This window comes from Zalophus californianus, chromosome 1 (genome assembly GCF_009762305.2).
Source record: "Zalophus californianus isolate mZalCal1 chromosome 1, mZalCal1.pri.v2, whole genome shotgun sequence".
In the NCBI taxonomy this organism is placed as follows: Eukaryota; Metazoa; Chordata; class Mammalia; order Carnivora; family Otariidae; genus Zalophus; species Zalophus californianus.
In genome coordinates this window covers 68,602,527-68,619,548 of record NC_045595.1, presented here as the reverse complement: position 1 = coordinate 68,619,548, position 17,022 = coordinate 68,602,527, and the positions used below count along the sequence as shown (strand labels likewise).

General features: G+C 44.2%; 1 protein-coding gene across 3 annotated transcripts in view; it reads right to left on the bottom strand.

Annotated features, from left to right (window-relative positions):
• LOC113918524 (myosin VIIA and Rab interacting protein) overlaps window positions 1–17,022 on the bottom strand; it is a 417,240-nt gene that overhangs the window by 42,395 nt on the left and 357,823 nt on the right. For all 3 annotated transcript variants that reach the window (XM_027587034.2, XM_027587037.2, XM_027587036.2), the window contains exon 11: window positions 1,475–1,714. In XM_027587034.2, the coding sequence (XP_027442835.1) occupies window positions 1,475–1,714 (240 nt within the window). The remainder of the gene's footprint in view (window positions 1–1,474; window positions 1,715–17,022) is intronic.

Sequence of the window (17,022 nt, the reverse complement as noted above, 5' to 3'; positions counted from 1 at the left end):
AGGCGCAGAGCCCATTACCATTGAGGAAGCAATGGGTTGGAGCCCACATCCCAGGGAGGGGCTGCCTGTGAAGGCCAAGCTCCAGGCTCCAGCCCACAGACATGGCAGGGGACAGATGCGTGCCCTGTCCGCGGGCAGAGGACCTGACAGATTGAGGAGTATGAGGACTCAGTGGTTACGGAGGCAGGGATGGGAATGAGTGAAAGGCAGAGTGTGAGCTGTTGGAGGGATCAGGGGCTCAGCCGTGGAAGATGGCCTCCACATTCCTCAGGGCTGGCTCTTGACCATCTGTGCTCTTTGCTGGCTTGGCCGGGCTCCTCTTATGTAGCACCCCAGCTTGGCTGTTGGGCAGACGAAGGGGCTCATTGCCCCATTCACGTGGGCTGCCGGGAACTTGTGAGCTTATACAATGTACTCTCATAAGAGGGAAAAAACTGGCCACAAGTGCAAAGAAGTTCTAGATGTTTCCAGGCAAGATCTTATCTGATTACAGGAGAGGCAGCTGTTGTAAGGGAAGGAGCCTGTGATTTGAGGCCAAGCACGTTTGTGATGCAGCCTCAACTTTGAAGCTGACTAGCTGTGGGCCTTGGGTAAGTACCTTCAGGACAAGCCTCTGCATCTACTTCAGTAGGTCTCTATGACATGAATTCACTAACATAAGCAAAGCACTGGGCACTCAACAAATGTTAGCTTCTTTCTCTTCCACTGTAAGCAGCAGGGATACCCTGACTCTAACGTGGCCGAGTCTAGCATGCATGTGCTTTGAGAAGCTGTAGAGGGAAAGACAAGGGGCAGAGCACTTATTGGGGGGCAGGGGGCCTGGGACCCCCTTTCGGCCAGGGGTTCTTCCTTCTGTGGTTTCCTACCAATGTCTCTGGGTACTTGGAGGGGTGGTTTGGGGCTGGAGATCAAGTGGTTGGGGTTTTGGGGACTTTTACCTGTTTAAAACACCAGGATTCCACATATGGTTTGTTTGGAAAACGATTTTGAGGCTAAGACAAACCTAAATCTGCAAACTGCAGGGATAAATGATGTAGCGGGCCACCTTTAGCACAAAGACCATGGTCTGAAGCATCACCATTGACTAAAAGAGGGATGGCGAGTACTCTCAACCCACAGGCAAATTTCCTCTGGGAAAGGGTAAGGGAAGGCAGTAACGTGGCCTTTCCTAATGAGAGAGGCGGTGAGCATTAATTATAGACTTGAAAGTAAAGGGCTGTCTTGGGAAGGATAGTTCGTAGAAGGAGAGGACAGGTCTCTGGAGGCCTGGGACGTGCAGGGCCCTCTCCCCGACTGAACCACTCAGCGCTAATCAGCAGGGGCTTCTGGGGTTCTCCCGCATGCACGGGATGGGCATATGAGAGACAGCTCGTGGGGGGCCCAGCACATCTCTGTACAAATACAGAACGTCCTCTGCCTCCCCCTCCCCCTCTGCTCACACCGAGCTGCCCGCAGGCAGCTTCACGGCACTTACCTTCTTCAGCTCTTCCTGGACGCCCTGGCTGTTCTCTTCAGAGGACAGACTTTCCTTGTGGTTCTCAGACTCTGTCTTGGGCTCTGACTCCTGATCTTCTCCCGAAGATGTCTCCTTCTCACTCATTTTCATCGCTAACTCATACAGCCTGTTTCTCAGTTTTTCCTCGGTGGTGGCCACGCCGGCCTGAGGGTGCCGAGGCTCATTGCTGATGTCAGTCTCTGACACATCACCTGACACCTTAAATGCAAGCCAGAAGCATGAGCTGAGGACTCCTCTGCCACGGTCATACTGCTTGTTCCCAATCACCCCCAGGAAAGGACAGTCCAGGAAAATCAAGCTCTTTGAACTCGATCTGCTTTCTCTACACGTGGGCTTTTACTATTCACTTTTACTTTCTCAAATACATGCACCTTAACACTTTGTTCAAGGGGCCCGGCAGGTGAGCATCTGTCCTCAGAACAGGTTTGAATTCATTCAGGGCCTTTCATTCACAAGATGCTCTTACTGAGCGCCCGCCATGGGCAGCAGTGTGCTGACGGTACACGGCTCAGCACACCTGGTTGGCAGTCCCCCCGGTGGAGGTGACACACTAGTTCTAACAGCCCACGAAGGGGTACTTAATGGCAGGGCTGGAAGTTTGGGAAAGCTTCCTTGAGGAAGTGACGTTCAAAGTGGAAGTGATGTTCAAGGCATAGCGGTTACCCACCTAAAAGGGAGAGAGAAAGATGAACAGTATTCTAGGCTAAGGGCAAAGATTTTGAGATGGCACAAGGTCCTTGCACTTAGGTAAGCAATACTGTGTGACATTCCCTTAATAATTACAGTCCCAGCTTAATTATTACACCTTCGGTTCCTACTATCCATTTGGTGAACACCTCCAAAGTTTCTTATAGGAGTAGATCCCTGACCAGGCCTGGGGAACTTCAGGAAGACAGGCAGATGGTGACTCTCAATATGTCCTTGGCTGTAAGTTGGACAGACATGTATGGAATTTTAACACGATAACCCTCAGTACACCATCAGGGTCCATTAGACCTGACTTTAGTTTTTGAGTTTCCTCTTTGAGTTGCTCTATTTGTAAGGCTTGATATTTCATTGCTTTTATTCCTTCTTGAAGGGTTTCCAAAGAACACAGAGAAAATTTACTTATTTTTTTTAAATAAAATAAAACTCATTCTATTTTGTAATTACTATGTGGGTTCGCTGGTCTCTTTGATACATCTATGATACATGATGGCATCTTTGTGATCTTATTTTTCTATCTTTTGAAATATCTTGCTCTTTCACCATCCTGGGAATTATCTTTCATCATTACTCATCAATTATTCTCAATTATGCTAAAAGAGACCAAAATAATAAAACAGAAGAATGGATTGGCCTGGAAGGATGATTCAGTAACGGACTAAATCATCATTTATTTTGAGTCTGCTTTTAGCTCATTGCATACAGCTGAGAATTCAAAATTTTTCATATTTGCAAAGAGAAGAAAAGTGACAGAGAACAACATTTCACAATTATTAGATGACTCAGAAGATGAACTCAAAGAGAAGGAGAGCAACTCTTTAGACTCTAACAATGACAGTAAGTTGATTATATAAGTAAAGTCTCAGGCTAAGAGCCTCCAGATGATAGTGTCTGAAGGTGAATTTTCTCAAACTCAAGAATCGATGAGTAAACAATGTATTTATGAGGACAAAAGGAAATATGGTATTTTCCTTCAGTTAATCATTCAACAGGAAGGGCTTCATCATATAACATTTTGCCTCAAGAATCTGGACCATCTTGTTGTGCTAAAAAAAGGTGCGACAGAGTCTTTCATTCTTTATGATGTTTGTGCATCAAATTTACTTGATACCGTTGTAACTGGACAAATGCTGAAGGCAGCTGTCTATATAAAGGTGAGTAGAAGGAAACAGATGACACAAAAGTGAAAAATAAGAGCCCCTGGGTTGATAAAAGAAAAAGAGTCCCCTGGAAATGACTGTTTCTCTGGTCCTGAGCAAGAATCAGTGATGAAAGCCTCATGAGAGGTGACCAGTGCTCCCAGCATGCTTGAGGAGGATTCTTTTGTCTGGGGACACGGTGAAGCTCAATGGGGAGAATGGCCTCTGAACAGGCTCGAAAAGTGAGGAAAGTTTTAATATGTAGACGTGGGGTCAGGCATTCTTGATGAGGAAGTAGCAGGGCCAGTAAGACCCAGGGTACATGAGACTGGTGTAGCTAGAGGAATAAGGCTTAGAAATGGGACAGTGCGGGGCTTGGGATGGAAGAGAAATGGGCCTGGGTCAGACTGTGGAGGGTTAGGGATGAGCTTAAGGGGCTGAGCTTGTCTACCAGATAGTTTCACTGCTATCATGTGGTGTGCATTAAACTAGCCCAGAAATCAGCAACTGGCCCCAAACCCACACTCAGGAACCCTCTCTTACCAGCTCACTCAACAGATTTAACACACTGAAATACCAATTCATTTTAGTTCCCAGTTTGCTTTCTTTAGATTTGGCCTATTTCTTTACCTTGGAAGAACCTTCGAAAACTTGGGTCAATGGCAATTCAGTCCACATTCAGCGAACATGTACTGAGTGCCTACTATGTGCTGGGCCTGTGCTGGTCACTGAAGCTCACAGGTGGGAGTGACAACCCTCCTGCTCTGGCAGCATTCATGGCGTGATGGAGAGATATCATCTTTTTTTTTTTTAAGATTTTATTTATTTATTTGAGAGAGAGAGAATGAGAGATAGCACGAGGGGGAAGAGGGTCAGAGGGAGAAGCAGACTCCCTGCTGAGCAGGGAGCCCGATGTGGGACTCGATCCCGGGACTCCAGGATCATGACCTGAGCCGAAGGCAGTCGCTTAACCAACTGAGCCACCCAGGCGCCCAAGAGACATCATCTTGACACACCGTGTACAAGGCACACACATGAGTGTTTGATGAGACTCAGGGGGAACCCTCACCTAGTTGGTTGGATTGATGTTGTCGGGAGAGAAACAGGAATAGGTGACAGCTGAGTGGAATCTTAAAGGATGAAGTCCTAGAGATTATCAGGATATATGTCAAGTTTTATCTGAGTGTTGAGAATTGTACTAATGCTAAATGATGGCCCTGGAATTCAATAAACACTATAGGCATACGCACAGGGATCTGACACCAGGAGATGTGATACCACGAACAGAGATGGAAGCATCCTTATCAAAAGCCGCCAGAGCTTCAAAACTTACTGAGTAATATTTGGTCCTGTAATGTTTATCAAGTACATTAACAAATATTTACATCTCCAAGAAAAATAGGTCTGTGTTTTCCTCCTACAAAGATCAAGCCATCCCTACTCTGTGTTATAAACTTACGCTTTTTCCCCACGTACTGATTTTCATGTCCGTCCCCATGAGAGCTGGGACAGTAGATGTTAAGCTGGGGTCTCAGCTAACACGGGTCTGTTGTTGGCCTCTGTGGATCCTTGATACTGTTTGCAGACTTCGATTTACATGCACTTTTCTAGGGGGACAGGTACCAGCTTTCATTAGAATTTCATTGGCATCCACGCCCCCAAAGGGCTAAGAAACATTGAGAAGAATACACAATCTACTTCCTGGTGAGACAACAGTAGATAAGTACATGGTACTTGAGTAGGGGATGGCAGATTTCCAGTGGAATTCAGAGGAAGGGGGAGAAGGGCAGTCTGTCGGGAACCTGGACTCAGCATGTAGAGAAGCTGAGGATCTGCAGAATCTCCAGCCTGAAGAATATACTCTTGTACTTCAAAGGGACCTTGAGTATGAACATGTTGGACAGCAACTCAAACAGATTACCAAGAACATTATGAAGATGGTGGAGAATTCTAAGAAACTTTTGTGACGTGGAAAAGAAAAAAATCATAGGATGAAATTCCTATGGGCAAGCTGGATAACTATCAGCCGTATGTGTGTCTGGGCATAAAACATTTTGTGTAATTGGTTGAAAATAAGAATTGCCTGCCCACCGGTGCATTGTCTCAATCCTCCCACTTTATAGATCAGCACTGGTATATATAAGGGGACATTATTTTGAGAATAAGAAACTCATGTTTTTCAGTTCCCACTAAAACTGCATTCCCTTGTATCTTCATTTTTAAAAAAAAATATTTTATTTATTTAACAGAGAGAGACACAGCGAGAGAGGGAACACAGGCAGGGGGAGTGGGAGAGGGAGAAGCAGCCTTCCACGGAGCAGGGAGCCCAATGCGGGGCTCGATCCCAGGACCCTGGGCTCATGACCTGAGCCGAAGGCAGACGCTTAACGACTGAGCCAGCCAGGCGCCCTGTATCTTCATTTTCTTAGCTAAGCCTAATTACCCTAGGGAAAAGAGTATAGATCTAGAACGAAAAGATCATTGATCATTGATCAGCTCACCTCTTTAACATGGTGACAGAGTAGCCCAGATTTTGTGGAGACAGAAGAAATTTCTAGAAACTGAAGTTCCCTGAGGTTCAAATGCTGGATTTTGCTTGTTCCTCAGTTGGGATCCAGGGAGAAGGAGCCTCATAAGCTGCCTGTGGTCTCTGACCCTTTGGCCCCTAATAATTTGGGGCAGCTATATCAGAGTTGAATCAGACCCCGAGGAAAGGCTTCAGAGGGAGGCCTGAAGGGGCTCCAGGTCTCCCCAAGCTCCTGTGTGGAGCAGAGAGCATCCAGAAGTGGGCTCATGGAATATTGGTGGTGGTACTGGAAGATGAGCTTCCTAGGGGCTCCTACGGTGGGAAGGAAGGGGCTGCCTTGAGGCAGACAGCCAAGGCCCTGCGGAGGATGAGAGTGGCAGCCATGATGGGGCCTGAGGGAGAGGGACTGTGATCTGACCTTGCACACAGGGAACAGACAAGTTCTCAGGCCTTAGGATGCCAGCAGGGCGGGAATGACTTCGTGAACAGAGGCTCCACCACTGAAGAGACCTGCAAGGACCCAGAGGAACCTGCGCAGCCCTCAGATGGCCCTGCAGCCACAAGGACTCCAGAGGCTTCCCCTCCGGCTCCCCAAGATGGCAAAAGTAGAGAAAGTGGAGGGGTTGGAGGGCTGATTATGAAGAGGAAAGTTGGTTTTAAAGAGATAAATTTGTTGAAATCACAGGAGGCTGAGTGTTCCTGGATTGGCTAGTTTACATTGCTGGCTCTGCAGACTGGGGAGGCGGAGGAGGAAAGGTACGGCAGTTACAGAAGGACAAAGCGTTCCCTTTTCCTTGCGCACATCAATGTAGCATGTGGAACCTGGAGACTCTGGCTAAATAAGAAAGTATAGTTTTAAACACCTAGTGACAGAATACTCATTAAGCTAAGCTAGGACGGTTTCTTAAACAAGAGTCTGCTGATAAATTCTCAGTGGTCTGCAAGTTCTTATTCATAATAATTTTTAAATTTTGGTTTTAATTTCATTGTTCATCTAAAAAGAAGGCACCGTCTGAATTACCAGGGCAACTGAGTGTTGCCAACTTGACCTCCACGGATCTTAGATTTCGAACCAGACATCCTCTGAACGATTCCTGAGGAATCTGGGAATTCTCAAGTTTGAGAAACACAGAGAGAGAAGTATAAGGAGGTGATGGGGTGTGAGAGTGGGGGCCAAGCCTGGACAGTTTTTGTGGTTGAGCACATGAGTGTGGGTGAGTACTGCACTGGGCACAAGACACGCCAGATCTCATTCAAGTGGCCTGGTAGTTCCCTCTGTGTCCACGAGGACGCCGGGCTTGCGTAGGCTGTCCAAGGTCACGTGACCAGTGTGGGGCCAAGCTGAATCCGGCCTGATCCTGAAGGCCAAGCTCTTTCCATTCTTCCAAGACAAGGCCAGATGCTCCAGATTAAACCAGGCTCATTAGGAGCAGAAGATAGCAGAATCACAGGGTAGGGACAGAACCCGACAGGCAAAGGATTTAATCCCTTCAAAGAAGTGGAAGTTTCAATGAGGGAGAAGCTACTTTTTCTAGAAGGTTTCTGGAGATGGATACCTTCAGATTTCCTTAAGAGGACTGACTGTCTTTACCTTTATTCACCCTTGTGATGTCTTTATGCACCCCGAAATCCTGCCTGCTTTAATTTAAAGCAATTTTTCTCCTATTACGCCTCCCCATCATCCTGATCAAAATTCTTCACATGTTTGAAGGGAGCCATGTCAACGTCTTCTAGACTGAGCAACCCCAGTCCTAGAAACCCTTTTTTTTTTTTTTTTTACAAAGCCTGTCTTTCATCTGCCAGGTCATTTGAGGGAACAGTGGGAGGCTCAGCATTTTCTCCACATTTAAAAAAAAAGCCCAGCTCCAGGATGACTTTCAAATGTTACATATCAGCCTTCGTTGAATATATCCTAGGGTCCTATGGTTCTCCCTGTTCCTGCTGATGAAAAACTCCGAAGCTGACCTAAAAAGCAGAGTTTCTGCAGCTTGCTTTTAGATATTTTAGTGAACTTCAGAGAAGAGTCCTGACTTACAGGTTACCCAGTTCTGGGAGTTCCGTATGTGGCAAATACATGGAGTTTTCCTCGCAAATGCCTTGGCAGAGTTGTCCTGAAGCTGGAGAAGGGAGGATGAGCCTCGGGGTTGGCCGACTCTACGGCTGACTTGTTTTTTTTTCTGAGGACTCAGACAATTTCTGTCTCTGGTGCCTTCCACGCAGAGGTTTGTCCTCTCCTGATGTATCGCTATTAACCTAAAACTAGTTTTATTCACAGGTTGTTCCCTGGTGATGAAGACATTTATTTTTCTTATCACTGGTGTGATAAGAACAGTCACACATACACAGATACCAAATCCTCGGCCAACTAACGTGGTAGGAATGGGGACATGCCACATGGAATCTAATCAAATTCAATATTATAATCTATTTCCTCCTGCCTCTGTGAGAGCCCCTTCACAGGGAGGCACCTGAGTTTGGCCAGTGGAACTGCACGGAAGGCAGACGTGGGCAATGCATTTGGTTAAAGGAAGTTGTGTGAAACCTTAGCACCTAGATATCGATTTGGAAGGTTTAGTTTTAGTTTTTACAATTACAGGTCAGTTGTCCTGGTATGGATCCCAGGCTGTTTTCCGAGTCTTTCAGATTATAAAATTGATTTAGAAACAAACGGACAAAACCTTAATCTCATCTGGGGCATGTCTCCTTTTCCCAGAGCAAAAAATCATATCTGACTAACGGGCTCTGCCGCTCGTCCATGTTTTTTCTCTTTATCACCTTCTATCTGACAGAGTTAGACTGTGCCATTTGTTAAAAGAGCAGCTACTCATTCCCCAGAATTACGGCAGCCCCATATAAAATATCTAGAAAATCGCTAGCCTGGCCTTCTCAGATCAATATGTACATGAGGAACAGGCATTTGAGACACAATTATTTTCATACTGACCACAACTGGTCTCTTGCTTTGGAGAGAAATCTGTTAGGAATGAAGCAGCATTAACAGTGGATTTCATCTTTGTTTGTTCCTTTGACTCTGCATTGAAACTGGGTATAGACCTTTGGATTTTGATGGTGATTCAGAACCTGGACCTTAAGGCCAGCACACAAGTCAGAATTGTCAGGAAGAGTCTCCTAAAAGTGATGGCCTTCAGTGCAGGGATTGGGATGGAGGGATGGAGGGGTGTTCCAGATCCCCTTTTGTCACTGATTCCTAAAGACTTGTTATCCCTTTTGAGTGAACTGGGTTCAGGCCCCCGCCATTTGGGATAGAGAGTTCAACATTTTTTTCACAGAGCAAACCTGGTTTGATTGCCACAAATAAGTAAAGGCCTTAACTGATAGGTAGCCCTGCTGTTTAATATCTGCCCCAAACAAAGACTATAATTTAACTGTTGCAAAACTGTCATGCAAAAAATGTCGTCATTTTTAGTGGCTGATCCTTAATATCCAATGACTTCTGGTTAAAAATCCTATACAGCAGGACTTCTAACCCAAAGTCTGTGGAAACTCAGGAAAGTTCCTGCTCCAAAAACTCCTTGATATTGGCTGTAAGCTTTTGAGTGCTTGCGTTTATGCATCCCTCCTCCTCCTCGCCCCCCCCCCCATGGAACACACACACACACACACTGGGGAGAAGAGTTTGTGCTCATCAGGTTCTCAATAGGGTCTATGACACAAAAATATTTAAGAATCATCATTATTTATCAAGTATCTTCTTGTTTTCCAGACCTGTTCTCTGCAACTATCTTGGAGGCACACCTAGCAGTCATGCTTAGAGGGAATCACTTGACAGATGCCCGACTAAGATTTTTCTTCTGTTGAGGGGGTATTGGTCACACCTGCTCAAAACTGTTTCCAGGTTATTATTTGTACTTGCTTAGGCTGCTGTGTAGGTGGGAAGAAGGGGCAAGGGCAGAGGGCAGCTTTGTCTCAGAGCAGTTCCACTTTCAGCCAAATTATTGTCTTCTCCTTAAGTTTTCATTTCAGGCAAAGTCCCATGCCTAAAAAGATTTGAAAATCAATGGTGAAGAATTGGGTGTTGGGTGCAGGGATTACCACCCTTTGGTCTGTATACTGGAGGAAATTCAAATACAATTGGGGTAGGTCGAAGGGCTTGCTTGGGGATTTTCTCTTGGCACACCTCAGAGGGATGTGCACCTGTTGGGTGCCTCAGTGTTCATGGGATGGGGGGGGGTGTCACAATTGCCAGAGAGCATCCCCTTGAATTTGGAACTGAACAACACTCATGAACCAGGGCTTGGAGGGGTAGCCATCTACTCCTCCACGTATCTTGAAGTGATCTGGACCAGCAGAGATCAGTGCATTTGGCCCCTGATAGACTGACTTGACTGAAATGTGCCTGCATTGGTCCATACTGAGTGACACTGTGAGAAGCAGCCTCCAATGTGTGTGCTCATTCAAAGCAGGTTATGGTGGAGGGTGATGCATTCTGCTTTCTCTCCACGAGGGCCACGGGATAAATTTCTCATGAATCTCAGCTCCAAGAGCAGCATCCTTTAAGGAATAGATTTACTGTTCTAATATGGTTTCCATGACTCAGCAAGCTGCTCACATCATTCTCTACCTATTGTCTTCTAGAAAGCTCAGAGCCAAATTTTTGGCATTGTTAGCTTGTGATTAGGACCTCACTGCATCCATATTGTGAACTAACGTTACTCCTAGCTTCATTTATTTTTTCTATCCTGATTTTCCCTTTGTCCTGCCTTTCTTATGTTTTCATTTTATTCTCTTGTGTTTACATTTATGTAAACTACTTTAACTTCTTTCTGTTGCAAGGCATGAACACATGAAATAAATGAATATTTACAGATTGTTAGTTATAAAGAATTAGTAGTTTCCCAATGTGGCAAGATTCTTAGAATGTCTTTTAAGAACAGTTAAGACCTCTCCTGCTAGACCAGGGGGCAAATTAACCCCAAGGTAACAAGTTGCACTAATGAGTACAACAAAAAATGAAACGTCAAGGAAACTGAAATAGAAGCCTCCTGCCATCCTGATGTCTCAATCAACGAAAAATTAATTAGCAGTTTTCCATTTTAAAATGACATCTGGCAAACATCACTCTACAACTTCTCCAAATTTTCCACCAAAACTGTGTGGGAAGATACAGGAAAAGGTGAAAATTCACATAACTAAAAAGGAATGGAAGTCAGCTTGTTACTAGTAAATGGATGGGAAAAATTTTCACTAAGTACAAGGCCCATGCAAATGAACTGAAAAAAAAATGTTTTTGGAGACCCGTCCACTCTCTCCCTCTCCTAAGTAGTCAGGATAATTGCTGTCTCCCCCCCACCCCCGCACCCCCCATATTCTCCCAACCTCAAACCCTGGTTCAGAGTGTGAGATAAATGCTCACAATAAGAAAAAAAACCAAAAACCAACCAGACAAAAGCACAATAGCTGAGCCTTTTGTTGTAGTGGTGGTGCATTTGAAGCATCCAGAGATAAACCCTACTCCCAACCCTCTCACTTCCTCCTAGTTTTATAGCCACTTAGAAAATGTACCTCCCCAAAACATTCTGGAGGGCAGAGGGAAGAACTCGCCATGGTACCATGTTACATTCTAGGAGGTGTGGCCATGAAAAGGTAAAGCCCCGGGGGGGCGGTCTATAAAACCATGTAGAAACTCCAGCAACCCTCATTTGTTTCCTGGAGGCGGGTGGGAGGGAGGGGTGGCTGGGTGATGGACACTGGGGAGGGTATGTGCTATGGTGAGTGCTGTGAATTGTGTAAGACTGATGAATCACAGAGCTTTACCCCTGAAACAAATAATACATGATATGTTAATAAAAAATGTAATTGAAACTGTTAAAAAATGTAGAAATATAGAATGATTTTTGTTCTTTTCCTCTCATTCATTCATTCAACATATGCATTTTCAGTTGTTAGCCATTTGTTCAAAGAATCATACAACAAGATGATGAGAGTAGGAAAAAGCTCCTCTCAAGCTGGCAGAGGGGAAATGGTTTGAGTATGCTAGATATTGGCAAACAGTGGGGTGGAGACAGCTTTATCCTCACTTAAGGATGACTAACAGAAAAAGTTAACATGGAATTTATGGAAAAATACTGCAGAACAAAGGAAACCAAAGGTAGCTTGAAGGCATCACGTAAATTTTACTAACAAGCAGGACACAACGTCTGATAGTGGTTTTGTGTTTTCATTAGGGCATAATAATACAGAGTCTCAATGAAAAGGTACAGAAAGTTACAAGAGAGAAGCACTCCGACTAAAAGGCAAGGCTGTGGCATGAGATGAACTGCGAGACTGTTGAGACAAAAGATTGCAGAAAGACTAAGAGCACGATGGCAGGATTAGAATCCACATTTGACAATGATAATCGCAGAATTAATCCCAGGAACACAAATGAGTGATGGGAGGACAAACTTGGGAAGGTATTCTAGAAGACTGAAGAAAAGATCAATCAGAGAAGGGAAAAACAGTAAGAGAAGATCATAGACATGGAAGACAGAGAATTGAGATTCAAGGTAAGGATTATGGGTGGCCTGGAAGAAGTAAGAATCAAAATGACAGAAGGAAACACTCCTGAGTTGAAAAAATACCCGAGTATGCAGAGAAGAGCTCACTGTCTTATGTGCAAGAGCACGAGATGAGAGCACACACACTACCCTTCTGGCAAAATGTCTGCTCTTTAAAGATAACAGCAAATCAAACAAACGTCGAAGAGAAGAGAAAACTGTTATACATTAAGGAAAAATTAAGATGTCTTCAGGTGTCTGTTCTTCACGCCAAAGCGGGAGGTGGTAAAATATCGGGTGCAGGGCTTTGGAGGGAAAGTGATTCTGACCCACAGATGTCATCCCACCAGGAGACATCAGGGTCGGGGTTCTGGAGGTCAGAGAACGCATTCGGCAGTCTATGGTAACAGATTCCAGAGTGACTCCATGTGCAGAGTTACATGTGAGGTGAGATTTGAGGCTGGGGATGCAGTTAGAGAATGCAGGTCAGGACTTCTGCCCTCAACTGGCTCTACATGCTAATCGGGGCTGACTAGCTGATCCAGCAGGGAGTGGAGCTGCCAGCATGCACTGGTTTGCCGCCTAGGGACTCGCCCGACTCCGAAGGGACAGAAAGTAAGAAAACCACAGAAGCTTGAAAACAACAGTAGAAAAGAGTAGGGAAGTTAGGGAAGTGAAGCCTGGCAGACATGAAGGCAGGGGAACATGAGCTTCTGAGGCAGGACCTTGTCTGTCTTGCTGACGTCCAGAACAATGTGTACATGGAGTCTGTTCTCAACAAACAGAGAATATGTGTTCTTTTCAAACACACCTATGTAATAGTCACAAAAACTGGCCACGTATTGGGTCACAAAGGAAATCCCAACAGATTCCCAACAGCAAAACCATATAAGCCATATTTATTGCTCACAATGCCATGAGGACTAAAAATTAGAGACAATAACAAAGCAAAAGAAGCCAAAAAACTATCCACTCTTCTAATTACCTCTTAATTTTGATTAAAATGAGGATCACATTGGAAGTGATAATTTACTTAGAAAAGTTTGACGATGGGCACACTACATATCAAAGCCTGTGGGATGCAAACAAAACTGTATTTGAGGGGAAATTCATTATATATACATGTACATTATCTATATATAATGAATCTATCTATCTATCTATCTATCTATCTATCTATCTATCTATCTATCTATCATCTATCTACCTGAGCCAGCTTTTCATTTTATTAATCTCAACAGTTTTATTTATTTATTTATTTAATTCTTTTAAAAAAAGATCTCATTTACTTATTTGACAGAGAGAGACACAGCAAGAGCAGGAACACAGCGGGGGAGTGGGAGAGGGAGAAGAAGGCTTCCCACCGAGCAGGGAGCCCGATGTGGGACTCGGTCCCAGGACCCTGAGACCATGACCTGAGCCGAAGGCAGAAGCTTAACGACTGAGCCACCCAGGTGCCCATTACAGTTTTTTTTTTGTTTTGTTTTTATATGAAGTAATATTTTCCTTTTACTTTCCTGTTTTTTAATATTTTCTAATATATATGTTTTCTACATATCCTAACATAAAAAATTCACTTCTAAAACTGCCTCTCAGGAGGGGCAGACCTGGATAGCTTTATCGGTGAATTCTTCCAAACTTTCAGAAAATTATCATGTCATATAAAGTGTTCTAGAAAATAGTAAAAACTAGAAAATCCTTGCCAAGTCATTAGTATAACCTGATAGCAAAGCCAAACAAGATGGCATGAACATGGAAACCTGCAAATAGAAACCAGTTTTTACAGAAAGGAGTCAGGACCCAATGTGATTTATGCAACAAATGAAAAGATGTTTCAGAAGTAAGCAATCTATTAATGTGATTTATAAACATTAACAGAAGAAAAACTATAGGATCATCTCAAGAGATGGCATAAAGCAGTTGATAAAACTCACATTCCTGCTTTAAAGCGTTTAGGAAGCCAGGAATAGGCAAATGCATCTTTGTTTTGAGAGTATCTACTAAATGTAGAGGAGGCAACATACTTAATCATGTAGCACTGCAAGCAGGTGCCTAAGGACAGCAGCAGGACACAGACCGAGTGCCAATGTCACTACCGCTTCGGGGTGTAGCACAGATTGTCGTCAGGGCCGGAAGACGAGCAAGAGAAATCAGTGTAAATCATGGGAAAAACTGTAAAAATGTCCTCTGTGTGGACAAGATGAGGATCTACCTAGAATAGCTAAGAGAATCATGTGAAAGACTATTAGGACTAAGAATCTATTAGGTGCTAAGTTATAAAATATAAACATAAAATCAATAGTGATCTATACACTATCAGAAACGAATCAGCACGTGTAATAGATAAAAGAGATCTCATCCACAATGTCAACAAAATGTATAACATACTGAAAAACCTCTGAACAACAAAAGTAGGAGAGGTCTGAAAAAAATCGCTACGACTTGAGTGAAAGTAAATAAGTGGAGACAAGTATGACACCACTGGATGGGGAGCCTCACTATTATAAAGACATAGATTTTTCCCAAATAGATAAATGCATTTGAAGCAATCTGATCAAAACTTAATTTTTTTTTCAACCTGAAGAGAAGATTGTAAAAAGTCATTTGTATGAGTAAAGGATTGAGAAAAGTTAAGACACTTTATAAAATATCATCAACAAAAAACAACTGTGAAGGGAAGACCATCTACTGGATATCAAAGTATGTTACGAAGTTATTATAATTGAAATAAAGTTGCATTTGTACACAAATGGGACTTCTGCATCCATGGAACAAAACAGAGAGCATAAGGCGACCAGGCTCATGAAATACAAGAAGGTCAATATCTATTAAAGGGGGCATCTGAAGCCAGCAAATAAAACATGAATTATTTCCTAACAATTTGGTGACAAATGCTTAATTTGAAAAAATAAGGTTAGATCTTACCACATATCATCCAGAAAAGCAAAGAACAGAGGAACTAAAGGGCTAACTGTAAGTTACAGTGCTCAGAATTGTCCCTGTGTGGTGCAAGGTGATAATAAAAAGACTGACTTTTATTGGACTTATTACTGTTTTAAAATTCTCTACAAGACATGCACCCTTACTGCTTGCACCCTGGACGGACGGCTCCCACTCCCGTGCTCCCTGCGGGGGTCACCGAGAGGCAATCTTTGACAGGCACTGCGGGGACATGTGCGCTGACATTTCTATCATTAACTGTTGATAGCAAGCAGGACAGTGTGGAGAGTAAGAGGCCGATTCTGCTAGAATACAGAACTGTGTTTCTGAATGTACTTATACATACGTGAGTGCACAAATACATACAACTCCAGTTATTTTGGGGGAGATGGCGGGGATTTAGGTTGTGGTGGGGGGACTGTATCTGTATGTTCACAATTTTTTTTTACATGATATTCATTTATTTACATAATTAAAAAATAGGCAGTTAAAAACACATATACATCCCTGTATGTGTATGTACACATATATAAGATCTAACCTCATGAAATATATCTAACCATATAAAATACATATGTATATGTATTTTGTATTATATGCATGCGTGTGTGTATATATATATATATATATATTTTTTTTTTTTTTTTTCTTTGAGAAGACTAACTGCCTTCTCGGGAGAGCAAGGAGGGCCCAAGTTAGCGCAGCACCACTACCACCTAGCGGGGAGGAGAGGACACTGCCGGGGGACAGAAGCAACACACTGGTCCTAGAGCTTTTTGGCTGGCCCCGTCTTCTATCAAGGCCTTGCAAGATGACCACCAGAAGACAACTTTCAAGCCACCTCACAATAAACAGGAAGTTTCACGCAGCCAGTTGTTGGGGATACACGGCAAATGAGTCATGCAGACAACCCTCAAGGATATCCTTTCGGGCAAGTGACCCAAAGTCTGCAAAACAGTCTCCACTTGAGCTAGATAAACAAGGAGTCATCACTGAGCAGAAGTTTATATTTCTACTGTAGGATCACAACAGTCCCACATGGCAGATTTGTAATGCTCTGCTTTTACAGAGGAAAACACGAGACCTTGGACCAAAGAAAGGATGTTTTCTAGGCAACATATTAGCAGCTCAGGCAGGACTGATGCCCGATTCTGTGACCTGAGGGCTTCCAAGCCCACAGCTATGTTCACGGGGACGTTGTGATCAGGGATCTGGCTGATGCATTCATAGATGGGCATTGTGGCAGACGCTGGTGATGTCCCCGCCTGTATCCCTTAGAGCTACCCGACCTGCCTGCAGCCATGGGGGACAGTTTCTGGCTCACTGATCATTTACCACCGCAGACCTGGGTCTCTCCCTTCTTTGCCTGAAGGATTTCTCAGGCACCATTGCAAACGGGTTGTGCGTGGAGTTGATGCTCCCCTGGGTGGGGCCACTCTGTACCAAAGGCAGATGGGAGACTGTGGGTGAATGCTCCTGTCCTCGGGTGGGGGGTGTGTCCCATGTGGTTCTCTGTGGGTCCCTGGTGGGATGGAGCCCCGGCTGTGTATAGCCTACCTTAATAGGCCTCTCTCACTGCCCTGGCTCACTCTTGGGGTTCCTGGGCTCTCCTCCCACCTAAAACCTACATCCAAATCCTTAACTCGGAGCCTGCTTTCGGTGAGACCCAAACTAAGAATGCAGGGCACGGTGGCTGAG